Source organism: Lissotriton vulgaris, chromosome 10, assembly GCF_964263255.1.
Source record: "Lissotriton vulgaris chromosome 10, aLisVul1.2, whole genome shotgun sequence".
Classification (NCBI taxonomy): Eukaryota; Metazoa; Chordata; class Amphibia; order Caudata; family Salamandridae; genus Lissotriton; species Lissotriton vulgaris.
In genome coordinates this window covers 996,569,914-996,597,132 of record NC_141698.1, presented here as the reverse complement: position 1 = coordinate 996,597,132, position 27,219 = coordinate 996,569,914, and the positions used below count along the sequence as shown (strand labels likewise).

At 44.5% G+C, this 27,219-nt stretch overlaps 1 protein-coding gene across 1 annotated transcript in view; it reads left to right on the top strand.

Annotated features, from left to right (window-relative positions):
* PIN4 (peptidylprolyl cis/trans isomerase, NIMA-interacting 4) overlaps positions 1-26,892 on the top strand; it is a 70,806-nt gene extending 43,914 nt beyond the window's left edge. The window contains exons 3-4 of the mRNA XM_086941998.1: positions 13,264-13,383; positions 25,598-26,892. Coding sequence (XP_086798124.1) covers positions 13,264-13,383; positions 25,598-25,756 — 279 coding nt within the window. The 3' untranslated portion in view covers positions 25,757-26,892. The remainder of the gene's footprint in view (positions 1-13,263; positions 13,384-25,597) is intronic.
* The last annotated feature ends 327 nt before the right edge of the window (positions 26,893-27,219 follow it).

Genomic DNA, 27,219 nt, shown 5'->3' with positions numbered 1-27,219 from the left:
CTATGGATATTGTAAAGTTTAATATGTACTTATTACTATTGAAGATGTCGACAATAAAAAGAATTTTGAAAATATATAGTTGGGACCAATTTTTCACATATACAAAGTGTTTTTGTTTTGGTTTTGCTAATAACTTTGACCTTGTTTGATGAATTTGTACAACATATTCAAAACTATTTTGCCACTAACTTTAGCGGCGGTCTGGAAATTTCGGGTTCATTTTGTCAAAGGGAGGGGTCAGGGTCCCAAAACCCTTTTTCCCCATGCAATGTCTGAGTTTTTTTTAAACACTACTGCAGTAGTTTTGGAGTTATTAAAGAAATACAAAATTCTATATCTGGGATGTGGATACTCGCGGATCCGAACCCCAACTTAAGGGAAAAAATACCTTACCACTCACACACCATACTCCTTCTACAAAGTCTGTGTGCAGCGTAGGGTTGATTGCAGGACCTGCAGCCATCCCCCGCTGACCTCTGCTGAAAGCAGTGTGTGGTAGTGCTTGTGTTAATTTACGGTAATTATATATTACTTTGCATTACAACACCTTAGAAAGTCACTGAAAAAAAACAAAGGTTAGAGGGACATTATAGTTAAGTTTAAGCTTTACCCACATAAAACCATAGACATTGTTATCTTTATGCTGTTAAGTAACCTTAGGCCATGGGTTTTAGCTCCTTAACATAAGCATAACTAAAACTCATCAATTTCTATGGTTTTGTGTGAGTAAAACGTAAACCTTCACTGCAACGTTCCTGTAGCGTTTTGTTTTTCAGTGAATCTATATGTGTGTGTGTGTGTATGTGTGTGTGTGTATATGTGTGTGTGTGTGTGTGTGTGTGTGTGTGTGTATGTGTATATATATATATGTGTGTGGATACACTGAAAAAACCACAGGTTTCACACCAGTTATAGTTAGGAATTAGCATTTAAAAAGCCTATTAAATTCACTGAAAAAACCATAGGTTTCACACCAGTTATAGTTAGCTGGAAATGTTACTGACCTAAAACCATTGAAATTCCCACGTTATAGTTAGTTGGATTCACTATAACTTGCGCGCCTGCAATGCACTGCTGATGACATCACATATTACATCACTCATGACATGGTCAGTGACATCACTCATGACAGCAGGGAACCCTGCAAAAAAATATTCATTTGGGAATCACACAATGCTACGCCACATGCAACAAAAGCACCCCAATAACTATTCTGCAGCAGAGGTCAGAGAACTGACCAGAAACCCTCCCCAATCTTCTCCGAGAACCTCTAAACAACCCACTCCATCGGGTCCTGAAACTAGAGAGATGGTCCCATGCATCCAACGCCAGTTTGGAGACTACAAGATTACTTGTATATTTTGTGGGACTACTATTTCTTATGGGGAGCAGAGCATCAAACTTATAAACCGTGCTGGAGACAACCACCGGTGCCGAAAGAAGCCTTAATTTTTTCCTGTTTTTTTTTTTGCTCCAGTTGAGCTGTTTACAATTCCCTGTTTTTTGTTTGTCCCCATAAAAAATACAAAAAAAATATAAAACTGTTCATAAAACCCAAAAAAAGTATAAATGTTCCAAAAAACTAAAAAAATATAAAACAACAAAAAGAAGAAAAAAAACAGTTCTTTTTAGAACTACCTCCAATTTATAAAAAAAGGCTACATTTTTTTAAAACTCTATCATTCTTTTTTCCCCATGGTACACTCCCCGGTCCGCTCCCCGGTGCGCGTCCCGGGCGCTCCCCCGCGCAAATCGAAGAAAAAAAATTTTTTTTTTGCCCCGCTGGGCCCTTTTATGGCCCCCACATCAAACCTAGGGAGTTAGGGGGGGTCTATCCTGCCCCTTTTTGGTCATTTCCCTCTTTGTTTTTGCCACCTCTTGTGTCTCGATCCTACCGAGACACAAGATGGCGGCCGCTCCGGACTGTTTACAGACACCCGAGAGCCAATCGGCTTTCCGCGCGCAAACTCGCGTAGCGCGCTGGAGCGCGCCCCGGTGCGCGTACTGGGGCGCGCTTATAGATATATATTTTTTTTAACCTAAATTACTCAAAATCCACTGGAGCACATATCTTAAGACATAGCAAAGGCACATCGGGCTACCAGTCCCTACAATTTTGCCAAGTTTGGTGGAAATCCATTCAGCCGTTCGGGCTAAAAGTGAGGTCGACCGCCCTATGGAAATTAACATGGGGAAAACACGTTTTGGGACCCCCCTTTTATCCCTTTTAACTTTCAGGAAAGGACCGGAGCGCCGCCAGGCATTTTTGAGGAAATTTTCAGGCAGATTCCTCAACCGGCGCCAAAATTATTCACAATAGAATGTTGTGATTTCCCTATTCAAAATAATCCTAACTATAACTACCTACTGTCGACCGCCAGTAGGATAGAAATATATATATATATATATGAACAAAGATCCCCTCCGCATAGAAAAGGAAAGGGGTCACATCGGGGAAACCAGGGAAACTCTTTAATTGGATACAGCAATGGCATGATGCATTTCGGCAATTAAGCCTTCTTCAGACGCCGCTGTTAGTTAGTTTGATCCCTGACATCGCCTTTATGTGTCCTGCTTGACCCTCATTGGAGGGAGAACACCGCCCCCAAGTCACTTGACCGCACTGCCACTGCGGTCACACACCAACTACATGTCCCAGAAAGCAGTGTTCCTAATGACGGGTTGCAAGGGGAAGGCTGCAGGGAGAAAGGCACGTTGATTCAGGGCTGATGATTCAAACAAAATATTGTCCGTAGGTTCCCTTGGGCCCCCTTTACGCTCCAACCCCTGATACCTGGATTCAGCAAGATGCAAGTCACAGTGACGGTGCACCTGGCTCCTCGTGTAGTCACGGTCCATTTCTGGCTACATCCATATCCTCGTCCTAGGCGGAGGTGGGCAGGAGTAAATCCGATCCCTCGGCAACACAACAGAAAGCTGAAACAGCTGGTGCCAACAAAACTCCTGTCGCTTGATAGAGCGGGGCCTCTTTCACGCCGCTGGCAAGCGTGTGAATTGTCCATGAACAAAGATCCTCTCCGCATAGAAAAGGAAAGAGGTCACATCGGGGAAACCACGGAAACTCTTTAATTGGATACAGCAATGGCATGATGCATTTCGGCAATTAAGCCTTCTTCGGACGCCGCTGTTAGTTAGTTTGATCCCTGACCTCGCCTTTGTGTCCTGCTTGACCCTCATTGGAGGGAGAACACTGCCCCCAAGTCACGTGACCGCACTGCCACTGCGGTCATACACCAACTACATGTCCCAGAAAGCAGTGTTCCTAATGACGGGTTGCAAGGGGAAGGCTGCAGGGAGAAAGGCACGTTGATTCAGGGCTGGTGATTCAAACAAAATATTGTCCATAGGTTCCCTTATAATATATATCAATATATAATCACTCCCTGGTGTCTAGTAGGCTTTCTGCTCCCCCACCCTTCCCCTAGAAAAGGTAGATTGGGGCAAACCTCCAGCCCCCGAGGGGAGGGGTGGGGGCGAGATCTCTTTTCACAATTTCATTTGTCTTTCGAGATCTTGTTGTATATGAAGGAACATATCAAGCAATAGAAATGTCCGCAACAAACAATGTTTGGTTGCATTCTGCATAGTCAAAATGACATTGTTGTATCCTCAAGTTTCTTAATGTTGTAGGAATATTTGGGAGATTTGCCAGTGACCGTATGTCTGAATGCCGAAATATATATTTTTTTATCTTTAGAGAGAACAGGCCTAGGGAAGTTAGAGCATCATTGTGTAGTGTTTCCCCTTTGGCTCTGTATCTGGGACAACCGTATTTTCCACATTTGTGGCACTGGAATTGAAATACTTGCTGCCTATGGGTTCTATTTTGAGACTCATTTGGAATCTCACAAGTAATGTACAGCTCAGTGAATGATAGAACTGACTCATCCGTATCCTGCCCGAATTTGGGAGCACTCTTAATCCACAGTAACTTGTGAATATGTGGAGAGTCTACAGGTTAGTACTCTAGTCTCCAAAAGATGTTGGTAACCTCACCAAATGGAAGATTTGTTTTTGCTGCAGATGAAGCGAAGTAAGGCTTGAAGCCTCTGATTGAAGTACTTACAGGCATTCGCTGAATCCATGGAGCTCAGTTCTCCAGGCTTCTTGAAATTGATACCAGCAATATTTCAGTTGGCTTGCCTGAGGAAGTTCTGCAGATCATCTCAACCACACTCTGCACAGCTGAGAGTTACAACACAGGTAACTGCATCTAAGTTACTCAACATGCACTTTAGCACATCATGCCAATGGAGCCAGTACTTGTTCGCAACAAGTTGACATGCTATTAGATTCATGAGGTTGCAGTTAACAATTTAATCTTTGCAGAACAATTTCCTTCTCAGATTTTCATATAAAAGGAATCCTGCTAGTTTTTTACAAATATGTGCTGCAGCATAGCGCATCACAGCCAGATCACTTTCAAACTGAGGATAAAAAAGATAATAAACATTCTGTCTGATATGTGGATCTCCAGAATGTTACCTACACTCAGAAGCAGGACTCTGCATTAGTCGATCATCATAACGACTCTTTTCCCATACACTAATTGGGTCCGTTTAATTAGCCTAATTTGATAGGCCTCTAAAGCTTCACCCATCACATCTCTTGAGGGTGAATACTGTAATGCTTATAAGTGTCTTGTGCTTTAAGATATAGAGCTACACTTGAATTCACTTTGATAATGATGCTAAAACCATTTTACTTGCTATGAACGCCAGTGCAATTCTCAGACAGTTCACTTTACAAAATTCTTCTAACTTTGCTGTCAGAGAAAGAAGAGTAAACCCCAAACTCCACGATAAAATAAACAGCAATTTATTAGAATACGAAAGCTGACATTTAACCTCTGTCTTGGAACATGCAGCAAATGTGACCAGATAACATCTTTAGCACTCATTCACTTTCTGAATGAACATAACAAATGTTCCTAGCCAACAAAAGTTAATTCGCCGGAATGAATGGGTTAGTATTCCCACCTGGCCTATCAGCAAACACTCCACTAGGCAGACACAGTAAAGAGGGGTAAACTACAAGGAGGTTTAATGATCCTATACGCAACCAAACCCCCAAAAGATAAATGACCATTGAGGTGGCAAGTAATAGGTGATGCTAACACGGAGTCACCAAACACAAACTCAAAGACCAGCCCACAGGCTATCAAGAAAGACCCAACCTAATAACAGACCACCACCAACTAGACAGACACAATAGAAAATAGCTAATCAATAGAAAATAGATAAACAACCAACTAGCACTAAGCAGAGATGAGCACAGCCCAGGATATCAACTAAACAGACAACACCCCTGGACCCCTATCCAATAAGGAGGTGCAGTCTTACCCAAACCTGGGGGATATCTTCTGCTAAATGGCAGTTACAGACCTATTTCCCTACTAAACTGCAACATTAGAATCCTGGCTAGGATTCTGGCAGACCTTTTGATTAACCACTCGCAAGTAGGCTTCGTACCAGGCCTCTCCTCAAGAAATCATCTCCATACCTTGGCACACACCCTTTGGACAGCCAAAGACCTCCCAAAGGTTGTGTTGGCTCTCTCCCTTGACGCCGAAAAAGAATTCTACCGCATTGAATGGGACTACCTATTTGCTATAATAGAACGCTTTGGCTTGGGAGACCAATTCATTGCCAAGGTGCAGATGCTGTATGACTGCCCAGATTAACTGGGGGTGTTCCTGTCCAACCCTTTTCCAATTTGGAGGGGCACACGCCAGGGTGCCCTCTCGCGCCACTCCTATTCCTTTTGCTATGGAACCCTTATACTATCCACAACTCTGCCAGCATTGTAGGAGTCCCAGCCCTAACGCCACTCCAAGATATACCTCTATGCAGATGATATCCTACTTACTCTGACTGATCTTAAACTATTCCTCCCTGCCTTGTTGGGTGTAATCATTGACTTCTCGATCCTCTCCGGCTATGAAGTAAATTGGGACAAGAGTGAAGCTCTACCAATTTCGGTCGGCACCACTAAAGCAACCATACACGGATACCCCTTCCACTGGCAGCCCTCCCGCCTTAAATGCCTAGGGATACTGATGAACAGGGGCACTGAGTGGATAATCTCAGATAACACGGATGCACTAATAGTCCTGATTAAACGAGACTTTGAGAAGTGGTCTAACCTGGGGTTCTCCATGTGGGGCAGAGTGCAGGCAGTACAGATGGTTACAGTGCCGTGCTGCACATACACGCTTGGGATGCTCCCCATCCAGGTTTCTCTTTCCATACTACGCCTCATTGATTCCCAAAAACGATCTTTCGTATGGGTATCTTCGAAACCCAAACTAACCGTGACCAAACTGATGGCGTGCCATTCATGCTGTCAGTCCAAACTGATAGCTGCCTGGGCCTCAAATCAGTGGAGCGTTACGCCCTTGCTCTCCCAACTGGGATGTATGCTGCCTGGTATCCCGGACCTACCACAATGGGTCCAAATTGAACGGTAAATATTCTTTGCTGGCACAGGACTTTCTATTCTATACAGGGACTGCACCCATCAACCAGGCTCTACACTACACATCCTGTGCTACGTGCCATGCAGAAGGCCTGGCTGCAGACCCACGACTATATGAAAAAGCTCCCCCCATGGGCCAACAATGGCATATGCATAGACGGACAGACTTAGTCTTGGACTCAATGGAGGGCAGCGGGCATTCACACCTTAGATCAGCTCCTACTTAATGGAGACCAGCTGAGAGGGAATATGGCCTACACCCGATACAGAGTTTGCGCTACATGCAATTGCAACACTGCCTAAGGAGTGGCCTGGGTCCTCACCCCTGGTCCCTGCAGTCTTTGCCCGTAGTATCTTAGCTGAATGTGTGGGGGCGTCACAAAGGAGCGATGTCAGGATTATACGGCATACTCTCATTCAACCTTTTCTCGCAACCCCTTTTGCAAGCTCTTCATGCCAAGTGGCACACCCGCTTGCAGGTCACCTATGAGGACTATGAATGGACAGACGTCCTAGAAGCTCTGGATAAGTGTGCAAGGGAGGCCCGCTTTAAGTTCTGTCTTTTCCAGACGCTACACGACTGGCACTGGAAACCGACAAAATTGAACCAAGTAGGATTTCTCCCCCATGCGAACTGCTGGCGATGCACGAACACCCACTGTGATATAACCCATCGTCTTCGAATGTCCTTTGATCCAACCCTTCTGGCTGCACCTCGGATCAGTCTTGAGTGTCTCCATGCCAATACAGCTACTACTTACCTCCTCAGTTATCCTCCTCCCGACGTAAGAAATTCACTTGAACTCTCTCGCCTACAGCGTCGCCTACTCCATATCGCCTTGGCCACAGCCAAGATATGTATTCTCTACCAGTGGAGGTCACTCGTACCCCAATGACAGGAGGCCTGGCTGGTGGTAATGATTCAAACAGCCTAAGACGAACAAGTCATCTGCAACCTGCAGACCAGACTGAGTTATTTCTACAGACGTGGGCACCCTTCCTCAGCGACGAGACCATGACAGACACCCTGCCCCAGATTCCATGCCCCCTTAAATCACACTGAATTACATTGAATCGCATAACTAATTACTGTTGTAACAACGGGATGCTTATTTCCCTTCCCGCACCCAATTCCCCCCAACCTCGCTACCCGCTTAATGCTGGTCTGCCGTCATCTCTTCAACCCCCCCACCCCCACTCCTACCACACTTTACCTCCCCCCTCCCTCCCCAAATGTACCCCCTTCTTTCGCCCCTCCCTCCCCCTTTCCTCCCTTATGAACCCTACACCTCATCCAACCTAGTTCTCTCTCACCCAATCCCCCCTCCCGCCCCAACCCCCTTATTTTTGTCTTTTTGTCTTTCTTTCTTCCTGCCCCCACGAACCCTTCCTCATATAACCCCCCCCCCTCCACAGACACACAGACCCACAAAACGATAAGACCCCTCTCTCCCCCACCATCCCCGCCTGTGCCAAGGGGATGGGGCTGCCCCCAGCCCCATCAGCCCTATCTTTTACCTTGTCAATCAAGACACCACCCACCGTCTCAACAAAACATGGGCGAATCATTGGCAACAAGGACAGAGGGCCTATCTTCTTTTCTCCTTGTTCTCCACCACAACCTCGGCCTCTGCCCCATCCACTACCTGCTCGTTCCGACCCCAGGCATCCTACTTTGTTGCCCCACCACTCCTCAACACAGGCGATGCCTTCTATCCAGGTGCTCACCTCAACACACCCCCACCCGAAAGCCCTAGACCCGTTGGTCCTCAACGCATGCAACATATGGAGGCTAGACCTACATCAGGGAAACGGACCTCCCGGGTTACCACAATTGGACTTTAGTATCCCTTACAGTATTTCATAATATTCCCCAGTAGTTCTCGGATATTGTCTCCTACCCTGTCTCCTGCAACTTCCCTCTTACCCCTCCATCCTTCGTACTATGTATCATATCATCCTATCTACTGCTGTACGGAGTAATCATATCTAGCTGTTAGATGAAGCTCACTCATACTTTATGGCTCTTCTTTACTTTAAAAAATTGCAACACTAAAAAATAAACAGACCACACACCAAATACCCATGTACGCAAAGAAAGCTCAACATCTGAGACACAAAACAACCTGTAACAGAGCAGAACAATAAATAGCACACTTGTGTCACTACCAAGAAGCACTCCATGCTAGATCACCTCCTGACCTGATCACAAAACTACCCTACAACTGATAGGCAACCGTATCCACTATACAACATAGGCAGTATGATCAAGCACAACACCAGCCAACCACTAATAACTAAATGAATGCAGACACACCTGAACTACATCTCTACATGGCTCACAGAAATGATGAAGACAAAAACAGGGATCACATAGGTGGAGAGCCTATGGAAACCCGAGGGTTAAGAGGTCTCTTCACAGATTGAAGAGCAACGGAGGGATATGTCCTCCCTTAGAAACTTATAACTACAAAAATGTATCCCACCTGAGGTGACCAGGTGAATAAGGTATATTGTATGAAGCACGGATGGGGTAGTTGTTGGGAAAGACCCCTAGTGGGAAAGCTTACCCAGCATGGCTAGTGTGTGGAAGGAAAAAATTATCATGGTTTTATATATCCCTCACACACCCTATTAGTGTCATGCTTCATCATCGGGTTCACCCTGACTCCTATAGGTCAGGGTGGGCTCAACCATGTTCCAGGGAGAACTTAGTGAGGAGGGGTGACCTGGGGGCTAAACTAAAGATTAAAACTCCCTCATCCTCTCCAAGGTATCCCTTTATTTTGAAGATGGTGGGGAAAGCTAAAAATATAAAAAGGCTAATGTGGACTTTTATGGTCCTATGACCCTATGTTTTGGTTCACCGACATTTTCAGTCCTACTTTATGGCCTATAAAGGTCCCGGGTTTTCTTCAGGGTATCAGGTACACACACACCTCCCTGGTTCGTCTGTTGCACTCCTAGGTAATGCATGCTTTAATAAGGCCAAAGACAATACTTGCCCATTCTGTTTTTCAATTGTTCTGTTCTCACCTGTAATAAAAACAACCCACAGTGCATGAATGTGGAGAAAGAACATTGGGAACAAACTACAGGGGAGTACATAACATGTTGTGATAAAAAGAAGGGATGCTTGCATATCCCACTGCATGTGTATTTTTGCACTTGCCTGTACTAGAGGTTTGTGCTAAAGTTCCTTGTATCTCTTAACAGATGCGCAGTGACAGGAGTTTGAATTGGTCCTCCTTGTGTGACTATCAGATCACCCAACCAATATGCAGGGGTCTATCTAGATGCCGGTATAGTAGCGGCCCTTTGGTGCAATAGTTTAATTGTGACTATCCGTGTGCTAATATCATGGTTTCAACATGTACCCATTAACATATACTCGGACACACATTTAAAATAACAACTGACACCATATCTTGAAGCTTACCCCACACCAGAAACAATGGCTATCTTGGAACAATGTAAAAACTCATTTGACAACGAGGAGTCCCTAGCAGACATACACCCACACCTAAAACAGAAGACGGAGGATAAAGAGACCGCAGCACATCCATCCCTGCTACCCTTGAGACACATACAGTATGACAGATATTCAAAACACTTGAATAAAATTGTCAAAATCATATGTGATCTAAAACCGACAACTCAAATGGCTGACCCCTTCCTATCACTACTAATTAAAGAACTCAAACACATAAAAGCACCTATGTGAACAAACATAATCAATGCATCATTAACCTAAGGCACAATGCCAGACTGCCTTAAGCTAGTTTAAATGGCTCCACTTCTCAATAAACTAGGTCCAGATCCCATAGTCCTAAACATCTTCTGCCCAGTGATCAACCTTCCTTTCCTAGCTAAAGCCCCCGACAAATGCATACAATATCAGCTCAATCAATACAAAGAAGACAAGCTCATTCCTGACGTTCTCCCGTCGGGCTTCAGAATAGGCTACAGTACAGAAACAAGCATCTTAAATATAATCGATTACATATAGAGGATGCTCGACTTGGACGTCATGTCTGCTAATACTTCTAGATCTTTCCTTAGGCCATCCACACAGTTGATCACACAACTCTACAAAACGCCCTAGAATCATGCATGGGAATCAAGAACGCTGTCCTAAAATGGTTCATCTCTTACCTTGACAGACGCTCACAGTATTCAAAATGAATAGCTTGCCACCCACACAGTCCCAGTCAACAAAGGTGTGCCTCAAGACTTAATCCTATCTCCCACATTATTCAACCTTTACATGGAACCACTGACCAGGATCCTGAACAAAAACAACTTTAACTACCACTAGTATGCTGACGACAAGCAGCTATACCTTAAAATCACATCACCAAAGGACATCCTCCCTCCAAGTCAGACACTAATGGAAGTCCAACATACAAATCACCTGTAGCTCCATCACCAAAAGACAGATTTTCAACTTATCTTATTTCAAAACAACACATCTCAGATCAAAGAACAGATTACTCAATTGGACGCTCTTAACTGAGAACCTCCAATTTTAGACCACACCAGATCACTAGAGATCATGCTTGACAAACATCTGAACATGACCCACATTAATACCACAACAAGAAGTAAAAAAAAAAGAATATCTGAGGAAGACCGCCACACCACCAAGTTAAAAATCAGTTTACACCTCAGGCAGGGTCCCATTGCACCCCCATTCCATCCAGGGGGTAGGGTAACCCTTCCCTGCCTCCTTTATCCTATTTCTAGTTTATTTATTTATGATCTGTGGATTGAATCCTGAGATGGCGGCCTCAACTGTTCCTTCAGGTTGTGGCAAGTCAATCACAATATGTGCTTGAGCTTGCAGATTCACTGCATGGGTTCTGTGATGTGAAATATACATACATTTTTAACCTTAGTTTATTCAAAATTCACATTGCCACCATGTTGCTTCTCCCCCACCCCTCTTCCACAATATGATCACCCTTTTTAATTTTTTTTTTAGGTACACATTTTCATACTGTGTTTTAAAACAACACTTTCAAAATAAACCCTAGCCCTCTTGGAGTGGTAAATAAAAAGAAAAAAATACCCACTTCATTTTGTAGGTGGGGTCTTACATGCTTGTTTAACACGCATGTACGTGCCTACAAAATGTGGCAGCTGTGTATTTTTTTTGTTGAATAGCCAAACTGTACAGGAGCTGCGATTCTGTATGGCATGGCTGAAAAAGTTTGGCAAAGCCAATAGATCTATTAGGCAAGCCCTCTTGGCGTTGCCAATGCTGGTTTCCGCTAGAATCAACTTCACCTTCTGCTATTAAGTTCTAAGCATTGGTAATCCTAACTGTCTCTCATATTCCTCTTCAGAGGCATTTATTAATGCTTTGATCAAATTTTGATCCAGCACACAAATTTCTTTTTCAATTATGCAACAGTAACCATAGTGTATCAAGCACAATGGTGAAACATTCGATAGCAGAAACAGTGATGTTGTTTTGAAGTTCAATCTTTATTTAATCTTCATAAAACACTGTAGCCAACGCGTTTCGTCCTCCACGGACTACTTCAGGGCAAATGAGAGAGCTCTTCTTCTAATATTAACGAGTGGAAATGTATCCTTCTGTCCAGTCCAATATATATTAAGGTATCTTAAAGAGAATCTCCCTTTCTTCTCCTTAGGTTTTATTTTCATATAGTAGAAAGAGCACTGTATTTGCAGTATCGACTCGCTTAGGTTTGATGGCATAGCAATTGGTGAAATCTTATCAGTGTGTTTCGGCCGGCTCCATCGCGTGGCGTCTTCCGAAAAATAAATTTGTGTGCTGGATCAAAATTTGTTCAAATTGAAAGTTAGGACAACTTTTTGTCCTGGGAGGTTTAGAGGATATTGAATCTCCGATCCGTGGCACCAACAAAACTAAAAAAAGCAGTACTTAGGATAGGTGCAATTGTGCTTAGACTCCTTTCCCCAGTTCTTTTGTTCATAAGCATTTATTAATGCTGTTTTGTCAGCAAGGAGTATACTACTTACAGCCTTTAAGGAAATATTCAACTTCCCAAGTGATGCACTGTTTAGGCTTCCAAAATCCACCGCCACCTCTGTCTCCTCTCTCATTCCTCTTACAGCGTGCCAGCTGGCTCGCTGTGCAATGCACACCTCTCTATATAGAAAGATCAGTTGTATTGAAGGGCTCATTTTCCAGACAGAGGCATTGTTTAGACAGGGGTAATAGTTTAGTGAAATGGTTTCTCTGAATTGTATGTCCTATAAACTAGTTTTTCCATGAAATTCCATACAATTACAAGTGAAGAGTAGAACGTTGAAGTAAACCAAATTAAATGTTAACGAAGTAGATATCTTGGCTCTAAGCATCTAAGTGCAGACCTGCTGAGACTTCAAGGAATCAGAGGGAAGGCGTATGGTTACCGCCTGTGTCAAAGGTAGACAAGGGATACAAAACTATAAACAAATATATTTAATAGGTTTGTATAGTGTAAATGTAAACTTTTTTACTACTGGCAAAAAAATATGTTGACAAAGGATGACTAAGAAAGGTTGTAATCAAGAGAAGGGCAATCTCTGGATGGACCTGGAGGGGTTCCATTAAAACACAAGAATGAATATTGTTGTTAAAGTTTAATTTGAAGGTTTTATTGTACCTCTAAAACTCCAAAATGAGGTGAATATCTTCATGATAAAACCCAGTGTCAACAAAGTGATGGATGCTGTGCATGAGTAAAAATCTGTTAACTTTTGTTTTCTTGTACTGCTTTTGCTCTTTAGGTTCGACACATTCTCTGTGAAAAACATGGCAAAGCAATGGAGGCCATGGAAAAGCTGAAGTCAGGAGTACGATTCAGTGAAGTGGCAACACAGTATAGTGAAGACAAAGCCAGGCAAGGGGTATGTATTCATTAACCTCACTAAACACAATTAGAATACGTAGGAAATTGGGTTATTGGTTGAGGGGGGTGAAACCCCTCCCAAGCAACAACCATAATCCTTGTCTGGGTGAAGCGCAAAAGTCAGTAAATTAACCTGTGCTTAACCCTCTGGTATCTTGGTACAAAGCAGTCCGGCTTAACTAACAGAGGTGCTTGGTAAAGTATTAATGCAGCACACAAGCAGTAATAAAGTGAAAACACAACAAAAATCCTAAATTTAGAAATATAGAGTATATTCTAATAAACAAAATAACACTAGAACGGAAACATCCAATCAGTAGAACCGGAGATATGTAATTTCAAAGTTTTAGGTAAGTAGAGTGCCTAAAAGCACAAAGCACTATCTGTGATTATTGGTCGCGCTGGACCGGGACAAAGTCACAAGTTCAAGCCAACTGTAATGGATCGCAGGCCTGGCACAGGACCAAGTTTGGTCCGCTGGGAGTTGTACTTTGTGTGCTTTGTGTGAGGTCTGTGCGGTGTTCTATGTATGACTGCGACACTCTGCGTCGGTTATGATTAATCTTGCAGCTGTGCGGCGAGACTTCTCTCTTTGCATCGCTTCCCACCTGATTTGATGGACCATCAGTTAGGCAAGGAAGAGTGCTTTCTGGTTATATGAAATAGACCGTAAATCCTGAGCTAAAAGAGTTCATCAGTATCAAAAAGACAAATGTTGAGTTCCAGATTTCAGATTCTCTTAATTATTCTTCATTTATTGTCATTTTCAATCCAATCTTCATCAAAAAAAAGGAAAGCAACCTCTGCCAACACGTGTTTCGTCTCGGTCGTAGAGACCAAAGACTTCGTCAGGGCTGTAAATGTTACAATAAATATAATCATAATTCCATTCCACTTGAGTTATATCACATCAACAACATATGAAGTGTAAAACAAAACAAAGTGGCGTCAAATTCACAGTTGAAATTAGTACTAAGTGTGGTGATTACAACCAAGGAAGGAGGGATTATGCAAGTTAATCCTACAAAACTACCAAACATAATATATCAGTTAGTGAAGAGACTGCAACTATATTCACTATTTAGTCAGAATAAACGTTGAAAATTTTAAATCACCGTCTTTTAGAAATTAAACAAGAACCAAGAATCAATGAAGTAGGATGAAGGAGAGTGATAGAAACCCGAAAGAGAAAAAGTGCTGTAGTCAATAGGATATAATCGTATACAGTGAGAGTATATAAATCTACCAAGGACACGAGCTGAATGGTGTAAATTTGTGAAGATAAATAAACGACAAACCATCACCCAAGCCTGAGTGATAACACCCAAAAGAAATAGTGGTGCATCAGTAACAAAATAGTATAGTCTCCAAGTGAATAAGGATAGCCAAGGGACTCACGCCAGCCAAGCCGAGCAGGTCCAGTGCAACAGGACCGCTGAGCAATTTAAAGGAGGCATGTGGACCTTGTGCCCCTGTAGCTCATGACAGGTCTGCCAACTGACCCTTGGAGTCACTTGGGTAAACTGGGATCCAGGAGATAGTCAAGTTCTCCTTCAGCAAGGCAGGCCTCATTCAGAAGAGCAGTCTTTTTGGGAGCAAGGCATGCCTTTGGCAGCAGTGCAGTCCTCTGGTAGCAGCAGGGACGCCCTGTTGGGGTCCAGGCAGGCCTCAAGCAGCAGAAAAGTCCTCCAGGGAACAAGTCAATCATGGAGTCTTCCGCAAGTCTAGGAATGTACCTGAAGAGGTATTCAGAGGGTCTAATATTTATAGCTGGTGCCAGTTTTTGAAGTGGGGTAAACATCCTGGCCTATCTCCCACAACTAACTCTGGAAAGGTCTTCTTGTCAACTTACAGGCTCAAAGTAATTTGTGGTGGCAAAGGACTAGTGTTAGGTTTCTTTGTCTGTACTGGATGAAAGTCCGTTTGTAGTGCAAGTGGGGCATGGAACAGGCTCCGCCCCCACCCATCCTTTCAGGAAGGCACACCTGGGAGATGTCAGTGGCACCCACAGGACCTATTGGGAGTAAGTTCTCCTTTACACTGAGGTCAGAGACCCCAAACTTGGTACCACTAGGAGAGTGGTAGTGCCTCAGCAGTTTAAAGAGTTTCTTCTTACTTTGGCCCATGACATCCCCCTAGCTGGGCATCTTGGCTAGTCCAAAACATGGAGTAAGTTGGTGAACTACTTCTACTGGCCAGGTATGCCCCAGAAGGTGGAGTTTTGTAACTCCTGAGCCTCCTGTCAAGCCAGTGGGAAGACAGGTGGCCACCTGAAGGCCCCCCTAATTCCACTTCCAGTGGTTGGGGTTCCTTTCTTTTGTTAGGGTAGGGATTGACATTATTGGCCTCCTTGACCCGTTTGCTGCCTTGACCCTCTAACAGTATCAGGAAACAGATTCATACTAGTAGTAGTGGATCATGCTACCAGGTATCCTGAAGCTATTCCCCTTAGAACAACCACAGCCCCTGCAGTGGCTAGGGCTCTCCTTGGTATCTTTACCAGGGTGGGGTTACCTAAGGAGGTGCTATCAGCAGAGGTTCAAACATTATGTCTGCTTACTTAAAACATGTGTGCTCAGTGGGGAACAGGCACGGCCCGTGTAGGGCGTTCCACCGGGTGGTGACGTCAGGTGGGGGAGGGGCAGGGTAGGGATTTGTAAAATGAGGGATACGGACGTTTTCATGTAAGTACCGGAAAAAAAGCAAATTTCGTTGCGCGCTCTGCATTGCCAAATGTGATGCAGCGCGCGCAACAATTTTTTTTTTTTTTCCGGTACTCCCCTGAAATTGTTCGTATCCCGCATTTTACAACCCCCCACCCTGCCCCTCCCCCGCCTGACGTCACCGCCCGGTGGAACGCCCTACACGGGCCGTGCCTGGTGGGTATGACGTACAGGTTCACTCCCCCATATCATCCGCAGACCAATGGAATTGTTGAAAGGTTGTACAACACATTGAAATGTTTGATTGGTGGACTCCATGAAAAAATTGAGGAGATGGGATGTCTTACTACCATGCCTGCTTTTCGCCTACAAGGAGGTGCCACAGAAGGGAGTAGTGTTTTCCCCCTTTGAACTTCTGTTTGGTCATCCTGTAAGGGGACCACTGTGTCTTGTGAAAGGAAGGATGGAAGAAACCTCTCAAGCAGCCTAAATCAGATATTATGGACTATGTATTTGGCCTTCGTTCCAGAATGGCATAGTGTTGGACCTAGGGAATCCTAGACTACATAGGGTAGCCTGGCACAGTAGGGGGAACAGCTAAACTCCAAGGCCCCACACCACTTCCCATACCAACCACGCCGCTAATCTAGCGCAGCCCCAAAACGACACGCACCTCTCCTATTCCACCGGCACCTTAGCCATGCTCCCATCCACTGCTGCTACCCCACACCCCTCAATCACTGACATTGATCTTGGCCCCACATACACCAGCCATACCCCCTCCCCCCATACACCAGCCCACATTCCCATTCTTTGCACCCATGACATCACAGCCCCCACCCACATCCCGCCTAACCAAGCTAAGCATCTGATCGACAAGCTCACAGATAAACCCCACCCGTTATCCCCCCCCATTCTCAGCCCTCACCTCCACTCATTAACCAACCACGCAGAACACGCCACCCCTATCTCTTCAACTACGACTCCTCAACAAAGAACGACATACAACCCCTCCTCCCCCCCATTCTCACCCCTCACTACCGTACATGCGCCCCCTTCACCACTAATAAACGCCCATCCTCCACTCTGCACTCTCCGCGTACCACCAATACTCTCAACCACACCACCAACATCTCCCCGATGTCACCCACGCCCGACCCTCCCATCCCCGCCCCCAACACAACGCCCGACCCTCCCATCCCCACCTCCAACACATCTCCCACACTGGACTGCACTACGACCTCCCTCCTCCAGCTCAAAGAAGACATGCACATCATCAAGCAACAACTACTCTGCCTATCACACTCCAGTCACCCCTCACCCAACACCCTCCACCAGATCAAACAAGACATTCACATCATCAAACAATTACTCAGCACACATCCCAGACAGCCCGTACGCGCCTCCACCATCACCACCCCTCCCAACTGGACCTCCACCCGGGTGGCGAACTCTCGCACTCGACTCCCACCGCACTGGACCACAATCCCTGTTCACAACCGCGAAAACCGTCCCCATCGCTCCTGTAATCCTCTCTCGGACCTCGACACAATCGCCCTCCTCCGCTCCTACGACCCAGCTCCCCATAGCAATACACCCAACACTCTCACTGCCATTCCTACGATTCACTCCAATCCCCTTAGACCCCCCACACTGAACAACAGAATAGCTATCCATAGTAACCTGAGTAAAGTCCCCCTCGCTCTAGAACCCCCCTTCCACCCTCGACACACCCCGTCTCAAATGCACTCTCCTCAACTGCAGATCAGCCGCGAAACACTCCTTCGCTATCGCCGATCTCATCCTAAAACTGGATCTTGACTTAATCATCATGACTGAAACATGGCTAACAGAATCTTCTACACCTATAATGGACATTCTGGTTCCCCCCAACTACCACATCACTAGACTTGACAGGACTGGCAATAAAAAAGGTGGCGGAATCGCATGTATACACAGGCGCAACCTCTCTGTCCTGAAAGTAACTTCCCCCTCCCTACCCTCCCCAACCTCCTGTGAATATATCTGCCTCGATATTATCAGTGAGGGCAAACCGATTTGCACTCTTCACGGCGTTTATCACCCACCCGGCGACAACCTTACCTTCTCCCAGCAAATCATGGATATGATCTCAACCAACTCCGGGCGACAACTCACACAAATATACCTTGGTGACTTCAACCTCCACTGGAACGATCATAATGATGCGGTGGTAAAAGGTCTGAAGAATTTCCTTAACGCCCTTGACCTCACTCAAATCTGCAATAGTCCAACTCACAAGAAAGGCTCTATCCTCGACCTTATCATCTCCAAAGAAGCATCTATCCAACTCGAATCTATCCAACCCTGTGACTTGTCAGACCATCATATTATCACATTCTTCATCAATGAAAAAGTTAAATTTAACCCTGTTCAATCCGCCAGGCCCAAAATTTGGAAAAGAGACATGAAAAAACGAAACTCAAACTCTCTGCCCCCCAACAGCTGCAACTCACTACTTCCTCCTACTGGCGTTAAGGACGTCCAATCCTTGACTGATCACTATCTTAATACTATGTCCTCAATAATTAATGAAGTCGCACCCCTGCAGCTAAAAAAAGCCTCCGCAAAAATCTCCAATCCCTGGTACGACGGGAGTCTCAATGACGACAGACGCGCCATGCGAATGGCAGAGCGCACCTGGAGATCAGCTCCCTCTGCACTGAACCTAAAAACCCTGAAGAAAAAGAGAAATGCCTACTTCAGGAAAATAAAACGCTCAAAATCAGTCTTCTTCAGCCGTCAGCTTGACCTAGCCAAAAATCGTCCGAGAAAGCTGTTTGAGCTTATCCGAACGCAATCCAAAGAACACCCCCAACCTCTCAACACTATGGGTGAAGCTCCCTCCTGCGAAGACTTCGCCTCTTTCTTTATCCAAAAAACTGACAACATAAAGAATGATCTACTCATGGATGCAAGCCGCTACCCCAAACCCCACTGCATAGCACCAACTAAACCAAAAAACAATGCCACCTGGTCAACCTTTGTCACCTACACGGAAGAAGAAATTGGCAAACTGCTCAGCACTCTGAAACCTTCCAATCACCTCACAGACCCCCTTCCTGCTAACGCTGTCAAAGTCCTTACCCCGTCGCTCCTTCCACTCTGGACTAAAATCATTAACAGCTCACTTCAACAAGGGTCCATTCCCGACTCCCTCAAAGTTGGACAAGTCACACCCTTACTAAAGAAACCTACAGCCGATCCCTCAGACCTCAACAACTACCGCCCCATCACCAACATTCCGACTCTTGCCAAACTGCTGGAAAAATGCGTACAAATACAATTGTCTAAACACATTACTCAGTTTGATCTTCTCAACTCCCATCAATCAGGCTTCAGAGCAAATCACAGTACTGAAACTGCTATGACTCACATAATCGATGACGCCCTCCAAATCCTAGATCATAACGATACCTGCCTCCTCATCCTCCTTGATCTCTCCTCCGCATTTGACACCGTCAAACATGAGAATTTACTCGAACTATTAAACACAAGAATGGGCCTATCTGGAACTGTGCTCAAATGGTTCACGTCCTTTCTGCATAACAGGTCGCAGAAATTCAAGAGCAACAACTTGATGTCCGCGCCAAGACCTGTATCGCTAGGCGTACCACAAGGATCCTCCCTATCCCCAACTTTGTTCAACCTAGTTATGGAACCTCTCACCACCTTGCTACAAGAAGCCAATGTATACTTCCACATGTATGCTGATGACACCCAACTTTATCTCAAACTTCAATCACCCAATGACATCACGCTCTTGAACTCAACGATCAGCAGCACCCAATCCTGGCTGGCCGCTAATCACCTCAAACTTAATGCCCTCAAAACAGAGTTCCTTTTGATCTCACCTCCCACGAAGATCACTACCGCACAAATGTGGCTTAAACACCTAACGGCACTCAATGTTCAACCCACCATCGTGGACTCAGCGAAATCCTTGGGCATAACACTCGACACCAATCTCAGCATGCAGGAACACATCAACAAAGCAACTAAGGGAGCAAATTACCAAATCAACACCCTTAGGAAACTTAAACCCTTCCTTCCAGCCAAAGACTTCCAAACTGCGGTACAATCACTTGTCATACCTCGAATAGAATACGGCAGCACCGCCCTCTGCGGTCTCCCCCTAGCTACTACGGCACCCATAAGAGCCTCTTTAAACGCCGCAGCGAGACTTATCACTGGATCAAAAAAACACTCACACATTTCCCCTGACTTCAAATCCCTGAACTGGCTGCCTTTTGAAGCCAGGATACACCTGAAAATCGCTTGTTTGACGCACAAGGCTGTCCACCTTAGCTCACCTAGATACCTCGCTCAGAAGCTAACGATTTCTGGAGGATCCAGAAACACTAGAGGCACAAACAATCTTTTGCTAAAGCCTAAAAGATTCCGCAAAGAAAAAACATACAAACGCTCTTTCTCAGGAATGGCCCCCAGGATTTGGAACTCACTCCCCCCTGAAATCAGACTCATCCCATCTACCATACTTTTCAAGAAAGAAGTAAAAGCGATCCTCATGGCTAAATGCACATGAACCACTACTGGGGATCAACTTCAAAGACTCAGTGCTCATCTGTACTACTTGTTCGAACCCTTTGCTTTTTTTGTTTGACTTTGAAATTGACTACTTGACTGTTTATTATATCATTTCACTGTACTTTTAACACTATAGATGTATCTGTGTATATTTGCTCTTCTCCTATGTAAAGCGCTCTGATATCTGCAAAGATCTTGTTCGCGCTATATAAAACTTTCAAAATAAATAAATAAATAAATAAATAAATAAATAAGGCGTTGGTTAAGTGCTTACAGAACCCACTCACAGTATCCCAATGACTTACCACTAAAAATAAAGGACCTACACCAATTTTGAAAAATACCAGTACCTTTTATAAAAGTTCTCTTTGTTCTATTCTTTGTCAAAAGCAGTATACATTCAGTTCAGCATAAGTTTTCATATACAATTCGCCATTTTTAACACTTTTCTCAATTCACGCGGATTAATCAAAGGTACATTACATTTGAGGTAAATCACCATCAGTTACATCAGTATTGCTTCCCCAATCAGCTAATACAGAAGTGAAAATTCACTGTATAGGTTCAATGCGCCACTTTACATAAACCTGGCATGTACATTACCCATCTGCTCTCAGGATCCAGAACAGCTCAACAGAATTCTACCCCCAGCAGCGTTCCTCACAAAGCTTGCAACCAGCTAGATGGCTAAAAGAAGACAAGGCGAATTAATTATGCTTCCTTGTGTCTAATCTTTTACTAAACCCCTCTTGAAGTTGATCTGACTCAAAGGGATTCACTGCCTGGAGGGGTTTTCAAGGTGAGCTCTGATCGCTACTGGCACCCTGTAGCCCAGCTTTCAATACTCTTGCACAAGGCACATGAACCCGGTGCTTCGTTTCCCTTCTCACTTCCCCCCCAATCTCTGTGTTATTCTCGGAGGGTTGTAAACCAAGATTCTCGAGTTTTTGTTCCAAGCGGGACGACAGTTTACAGTTACTTTCTCACTATCAGCGATTCAGGGGTCACTGTTAGCCGGCTCTGCCGCCTCCCGCTTCCCCACGTTTTCCCCCGCTTACTTTCTCTGACGAGAGCAACCCGGCTGGAGTTGCTCGCTCGCTCCGGTGTTTGGCTCCGGCGCCGTAGGTGAGGGCTCCGGGGGTGTTTGGCTCTGGCGCCGTAGGTGAGGGCTCCGTGGGAGCTGGCGACGGGGGGAAAATAGAAGTGGTTCCGGTCAATGCTGCTCCACCGGCGAGTCTGATGGCGCTTCCACCTCCTTCCGCGCTCCCTCAGGCCAAAGCTCCGCCTCTTCCGACCAGCTGGCTTGGCTTCAGGCGCGCCTCCTCTGACGCCGCCGGCTTCCTCCCGTCTCCGGACTCCGCCTCTCCCTCAGCGACGACTCCTCCCGTCAGCACACGGGACAGCTGGGCACTTCACTTGTTCCCGGTCTAGCGTCAGGGATAGGCTTGGTGACGGCGTCCCTCTCAGGTAAGAGCCACAGCCGATTCTACCGCCTTTCTCCTCAGTGTGAGACCCGGACTCGAGTGCTGTAGTTGCGGTTGTCCGTACTCCTCGCCCCCGGACTCCTGGGTCAGTCAGCACGTCTCTGGGTCGAAGTTCACCTGCTCTGCACACAGCCTTCAGGGCGGGGCGGTCAGGTCACTCGAGGGTCACTCAACAGAGAGTCGCAATGATTTGTAAACTTGTCACAGTCTCTGGTCACTGTTTAGGAACGCCGTGACAGTGGGGTTTGGTCAGCCTAAAAGGGGGCACTTCCCAGTAGAGCGACAGCCGGCCCCACAGGTCGATCTTGTCTCTACTAGTGCGTAATCCTCCTCCTCAAGTCGCCTCTCTCCTCACTGGTCACTCCTGATACTGCACAAAATGGCTGCTGGTCACTGGCCTTTTATAGGCTGGCCTCAGACCCCCTGGAAGCCACTAGATGATTCTGGAACCTTCCTCATGTTAGCCTATGGGTCTGCCTTCCTGGGATGTCCGTTATGGCAGTTGGTGGCCACCATTTTAGGTTCCTGAGTGTCCCTAGATTTTCCAGAAGCTTAACTAGGCCTCACAGAGTATGAAGGGGAAAATGGCCCCATAGTCAAGGAACACCTAGCCCCCTGACAGCACTGAAAAATCCTGGTGGACATAAAAAATAAAAATAGAAACACTGGGAGGCTAAGGGTGACAAAAATAAATAATGATGGTTAGAACCCCCCCAGATGCAGACAGGTCTAACACATAGCACATGGAAAAAGTAGCCAGCCAAGAACCCCATAAGCTATGGTATGACCAAAAGGATGCCATGGTAGAGCTCCAACCAGGGCAGAAGTTGTGGGTTTTTGAGCCTGTGGCTCCTAGTGCCTTCCAGGACAGATGGACTGGGCCCTGCCCTATCCTGAGAGAAAAGGGGAGGTCACCTACCTGGGGGACCTTGGCACTTGCAGGAACCCAGGTGGGTCATCCATATAAACCGCCTAAAACCCTATTATGACAGGGCTGAAGTGACCATGCCCTGCCAAAACTCTACCATAAGTTTTTGGAACACAATCACCGCAGAAGTTAAACCAAACATAGTCTTAAAAATGTGTAGGCTCCAACCATGTTACAAATGTGGTCTACGGTTCTACTGTGAGTGTAGTTGGGTGATATGCTGACCTGAGATAAGGAGACAAATTTGGCATTGCCAATATTGGCCAATAAATTTTGAATTTTTGGCAGGAGGGTGACAGTCTATTATGATATTTTTATTAAGTGTGCGTAGGTCTGCACACAGGCGATTATCTCCTGGTTTTTTACCCGCACAATAACAATTGGCCTGACCCATTCAGAGGAATCAGTTGTGGTAATAACGCCCTCTTCAGAAAGTTAGTCCAATAATTTGTTTGGGTTGTCACTAAAATTCAAAGACTGATCAGGATCACAAAGGGCAAGCGAACATCCGAAGTAACAACGTCTATTGATCTGTTAGAGTATTTACCCAACAGACCAAGTCCAGGGTCTGGTTGTGTGAGGAAATTGTCCAAAACTTAATACAGGAGATCCAGAACCCTATCTTAAGGAAGGATACCTGTCATAACCCCAAACGATTTTGAACTGTCCTGGTGAAGGTGTGACCATATCCAAGGGCTGATACACCGAAACGCGTCAACGTTTTTTTTCCATAGAATTCAAGCCTAGGAGATTCTCGATATTTTGCACATTGTAATACGGGAACCTTTATGAATTAATGCATAGGCTGGTGAATCTTACAATCCGTAGCAACAAGAGGTGTTTGTTTTAGAGCAGGGGGTTCTTTTTAGTAAAAATCTGTCTTTTTTTCTTCCTAAATAATTTTCTCTGTGAACAATGATAGGATTATGTCGATAATTTAGAAACTGTATTCTCTTTTCTTGTTTGACACACTGTATAAAAATGATTGTTTTAACTTCTTTTTAACTTATTGCACAATAAGAAATGTTTTTATTTTACATGTTTTCAGTATTATCGAATTGATTTCACACAGAATTTTTAATCTATATGTTTTTTAATAAAAAGACTGTGAACTGTATAAACTAGTTTGTGACCAGTGATTTGAATAACATCTGTAGTATATAGTGTGAGTGAGTGAGATAGCTTTCCGAAAACTACCTTTTCCAGGGATAGTCCTTTGACTTCTCATTGTCTGCAGTACCCTGTTCCCTGGAACATGTGGGGTCTTCTCTCTTATTATTGAATTGGTGAAATAGCTCAGAGGATTACGCGCCTGCGCCAGTCCCGTTTGTAAGCCGCAGCTTTACGAACTCAAACGGGCCAATTTACACTATCTTTTCAACGAGGATTGAAACAACTACCACTTATTGTGTTGATGGTATGAACTATTAAGTGGTCGCCAGCAGGCAATACTGTTTGTCTGCTGAGTCTTATCACGTGTACTATTTTACAACACGTTGTTGTGTCACTGTTCATCATTGCTTTTTACACAGCTGTAATTTTGGGAATTTTTTACTTAACAGAAGTAACGCCCATAATTGCTGAAATTATGCTAATTAAACTGCCCTAAAGCCAATTTTGCTTAGGTCTACTGCCAGGCTGCTACTGTTCTCATGTTGATGCAGGTTTTTTTCCTGTTCCAAGATGGGCTCCATCATCTTAAAGCAGTGAATTTAATCAATAAAAATCCTAAAATGACTGCTTCGTTATTACACATGAGCGCACATGCGTTATGACATAGGGGGGCGTCTGAGCACCCAAACGTAGCATGCACACATATTCAGTCCCACTTGTTTATTTTCTTTTTATTTTTGCCAATGGGGTTTAATATTGCAATTATTATTATTTATGTTTTTACCCAATAGGTCCACACTGGCAAAAATAAATGGTGATTCATGTTGGCTTTGCCAGTGATTGTTCTCATGTGCTGCTATTCCCATCTGGGGCTAGTGTGCATGGCTGTAGGGTATTGGTGATGTGTACAAGTGTGGTGCGGTTGTAGCAGAGAGCATTGTTTCACTGTTTCAGGGAGCAGTATATGTATGAATGTGTTAATTGCAGTTATTTGAAACCATAAAAAAGATACCACAAACTCCCAAACATCTTTCTCAAACTTTCACGTCTCCTTTTTTGCCATGCCATCCTTTTAGCAAGCACACACAACCACTACTTAAAAAAATACTTATACCCTTTTTCAAATCCATTCCTTACATTATATCCGTATTCCAAGCTCTACTCAACACACATGAATTAAGAGCATAATCCTAGCACAATTTATGCACAAGATATTTTTATTTACTAACCATTAGCTACTAATCCTGCGTTCCGAGTAGTATACTGCTCTCCAAAAAAGCACTTCAATACCTTGTCAGGAGTCATAAGAGCTATATAAATTAATTTACAATTACAGAGTCTGTAACGGCAAGTAACGATGCTAGGAATCTTTTGTAAATAATCAGGTCTAAAAAAACCTTTTCTCTGATTCTTCACCTTTCTGTTTGATTCTTGCAGGGAGACTTGGGTTGGATGACCAGAGGATCCATGGTTGGACCTTTTCAAGAAGCCGCCTTTGCTTTGTCTGTCAGTACCATGGACAAGCCAGTGTACACAGACCCTCCTGTCAAAACCAAATTTGGATACCACATCATCATGGTGGAGGGAAGAAAATAGAGGTCTGAGGCAGTAAAAAAAATACTGAATCCTCTCCAAGATCAAATGTTCCAGTCGGCAAGATTGCCTGTCTCGAGTGGCAAGACCTAACTACAGAATTTGTCCACCCAGTAGAAAAATATTAAACCCTGGATGCAGATGCGACACAAACACAGATTGCAGAATGTACCACAGTTCACTACTTTGCATAGCGTTTCGTGTACTCCGTAATCAGCAGGCTATCCTGTGCTAACTTGCTTTGCTGTGAAGACAGAGAGCTTGAAGAGATGGTCTCAAAGCTGACTCTCCTCCTCCATTTGTCTTTTTACCCACCTCGTATCCTGGCATCGATGGCAAATGCTTACCCACCACAAGCTGGTATGAAGAGCCCTTCTTCATCATTTTTACAAAACATCCGACAAATCACGTTTGTGGGGGTGTACTAACTTGGGGCACGAAAGCAAGAACCATGATAGGTTGTCAAGCTATCCATCAGATGTTTTTATGCTCACTGGTTATTCTGAAAACCTGGCCTCGCCAACCACCCTTTGACTCTAGATCTAGGCAATATTGTTGCTTGTGCCGCGCACAATACTTTGCCGTATTAATTCACTATGAAAGGCGACAAAGTACGAATACATCACACTTTAGTGTGTCACAGAAACATCTGTTGAATATAAAAGTAAAACATCCATAATTTTCTAGCTTTTTATTAATAGAGACTGCCTGCTTTACATCATCTCCCCTAGAAGCAAGAGGAAATAGTAAAGGCCATTTTCAGTGTTGTCTGTCTATTGGTAAGAAGCTTGTGGCATCTTTTGAATAAGCCCTTTTAAAATGTTTTCAAAGACAGTTATACACATAAACCAGAAATAACATGCTTAAGATGCCTTTTCAGTTGAGAAAGTCAAAGCTTATAAACTATTTAAAACCTCCACAACATGTCAAATAATCTGTTTGCAAATAAAATTGATATGCAGTTTCTTTGAAAACTCTGAAATATATTTGATTGAGCTGATTTTGTTTAAGCTGTAGTTCGGAATGTCTTGCAGACTCTTTTATGGCATCAATTTGTGTTTTGTAAGGTCATGCTTTCATTCATTCAATTCTTACTAAATCTTATTTTATTGTCCAATAATAAAAGCACTGCCCTTTTTACATGTCTAGTAAGCTTGCTTCAAAACTATCCTCCTGCAGACACCACTTACGGTACATATGTTTGCATGCACTATGTGTTCAGTATCTGATAAGAACTGTTCGAGGCATGTGGGCTGCTGAATTCATATCTGTGCATAGATCGCCGCCTAGTGTTGGGTCCGGATGAATGCACATTGTTGTCCTGGAAGAGTCTTCGAAGTATTACGAGATAGGTGGCTCCTCCCCTGGACTACAGTGCGCATGGGCATCGACTCATCCCCAGATTGTTTTTTTCCGCCATTGGGTTCGGATGTGTTTCGGTTCCCTCTGTCGGAATCGATAATTGT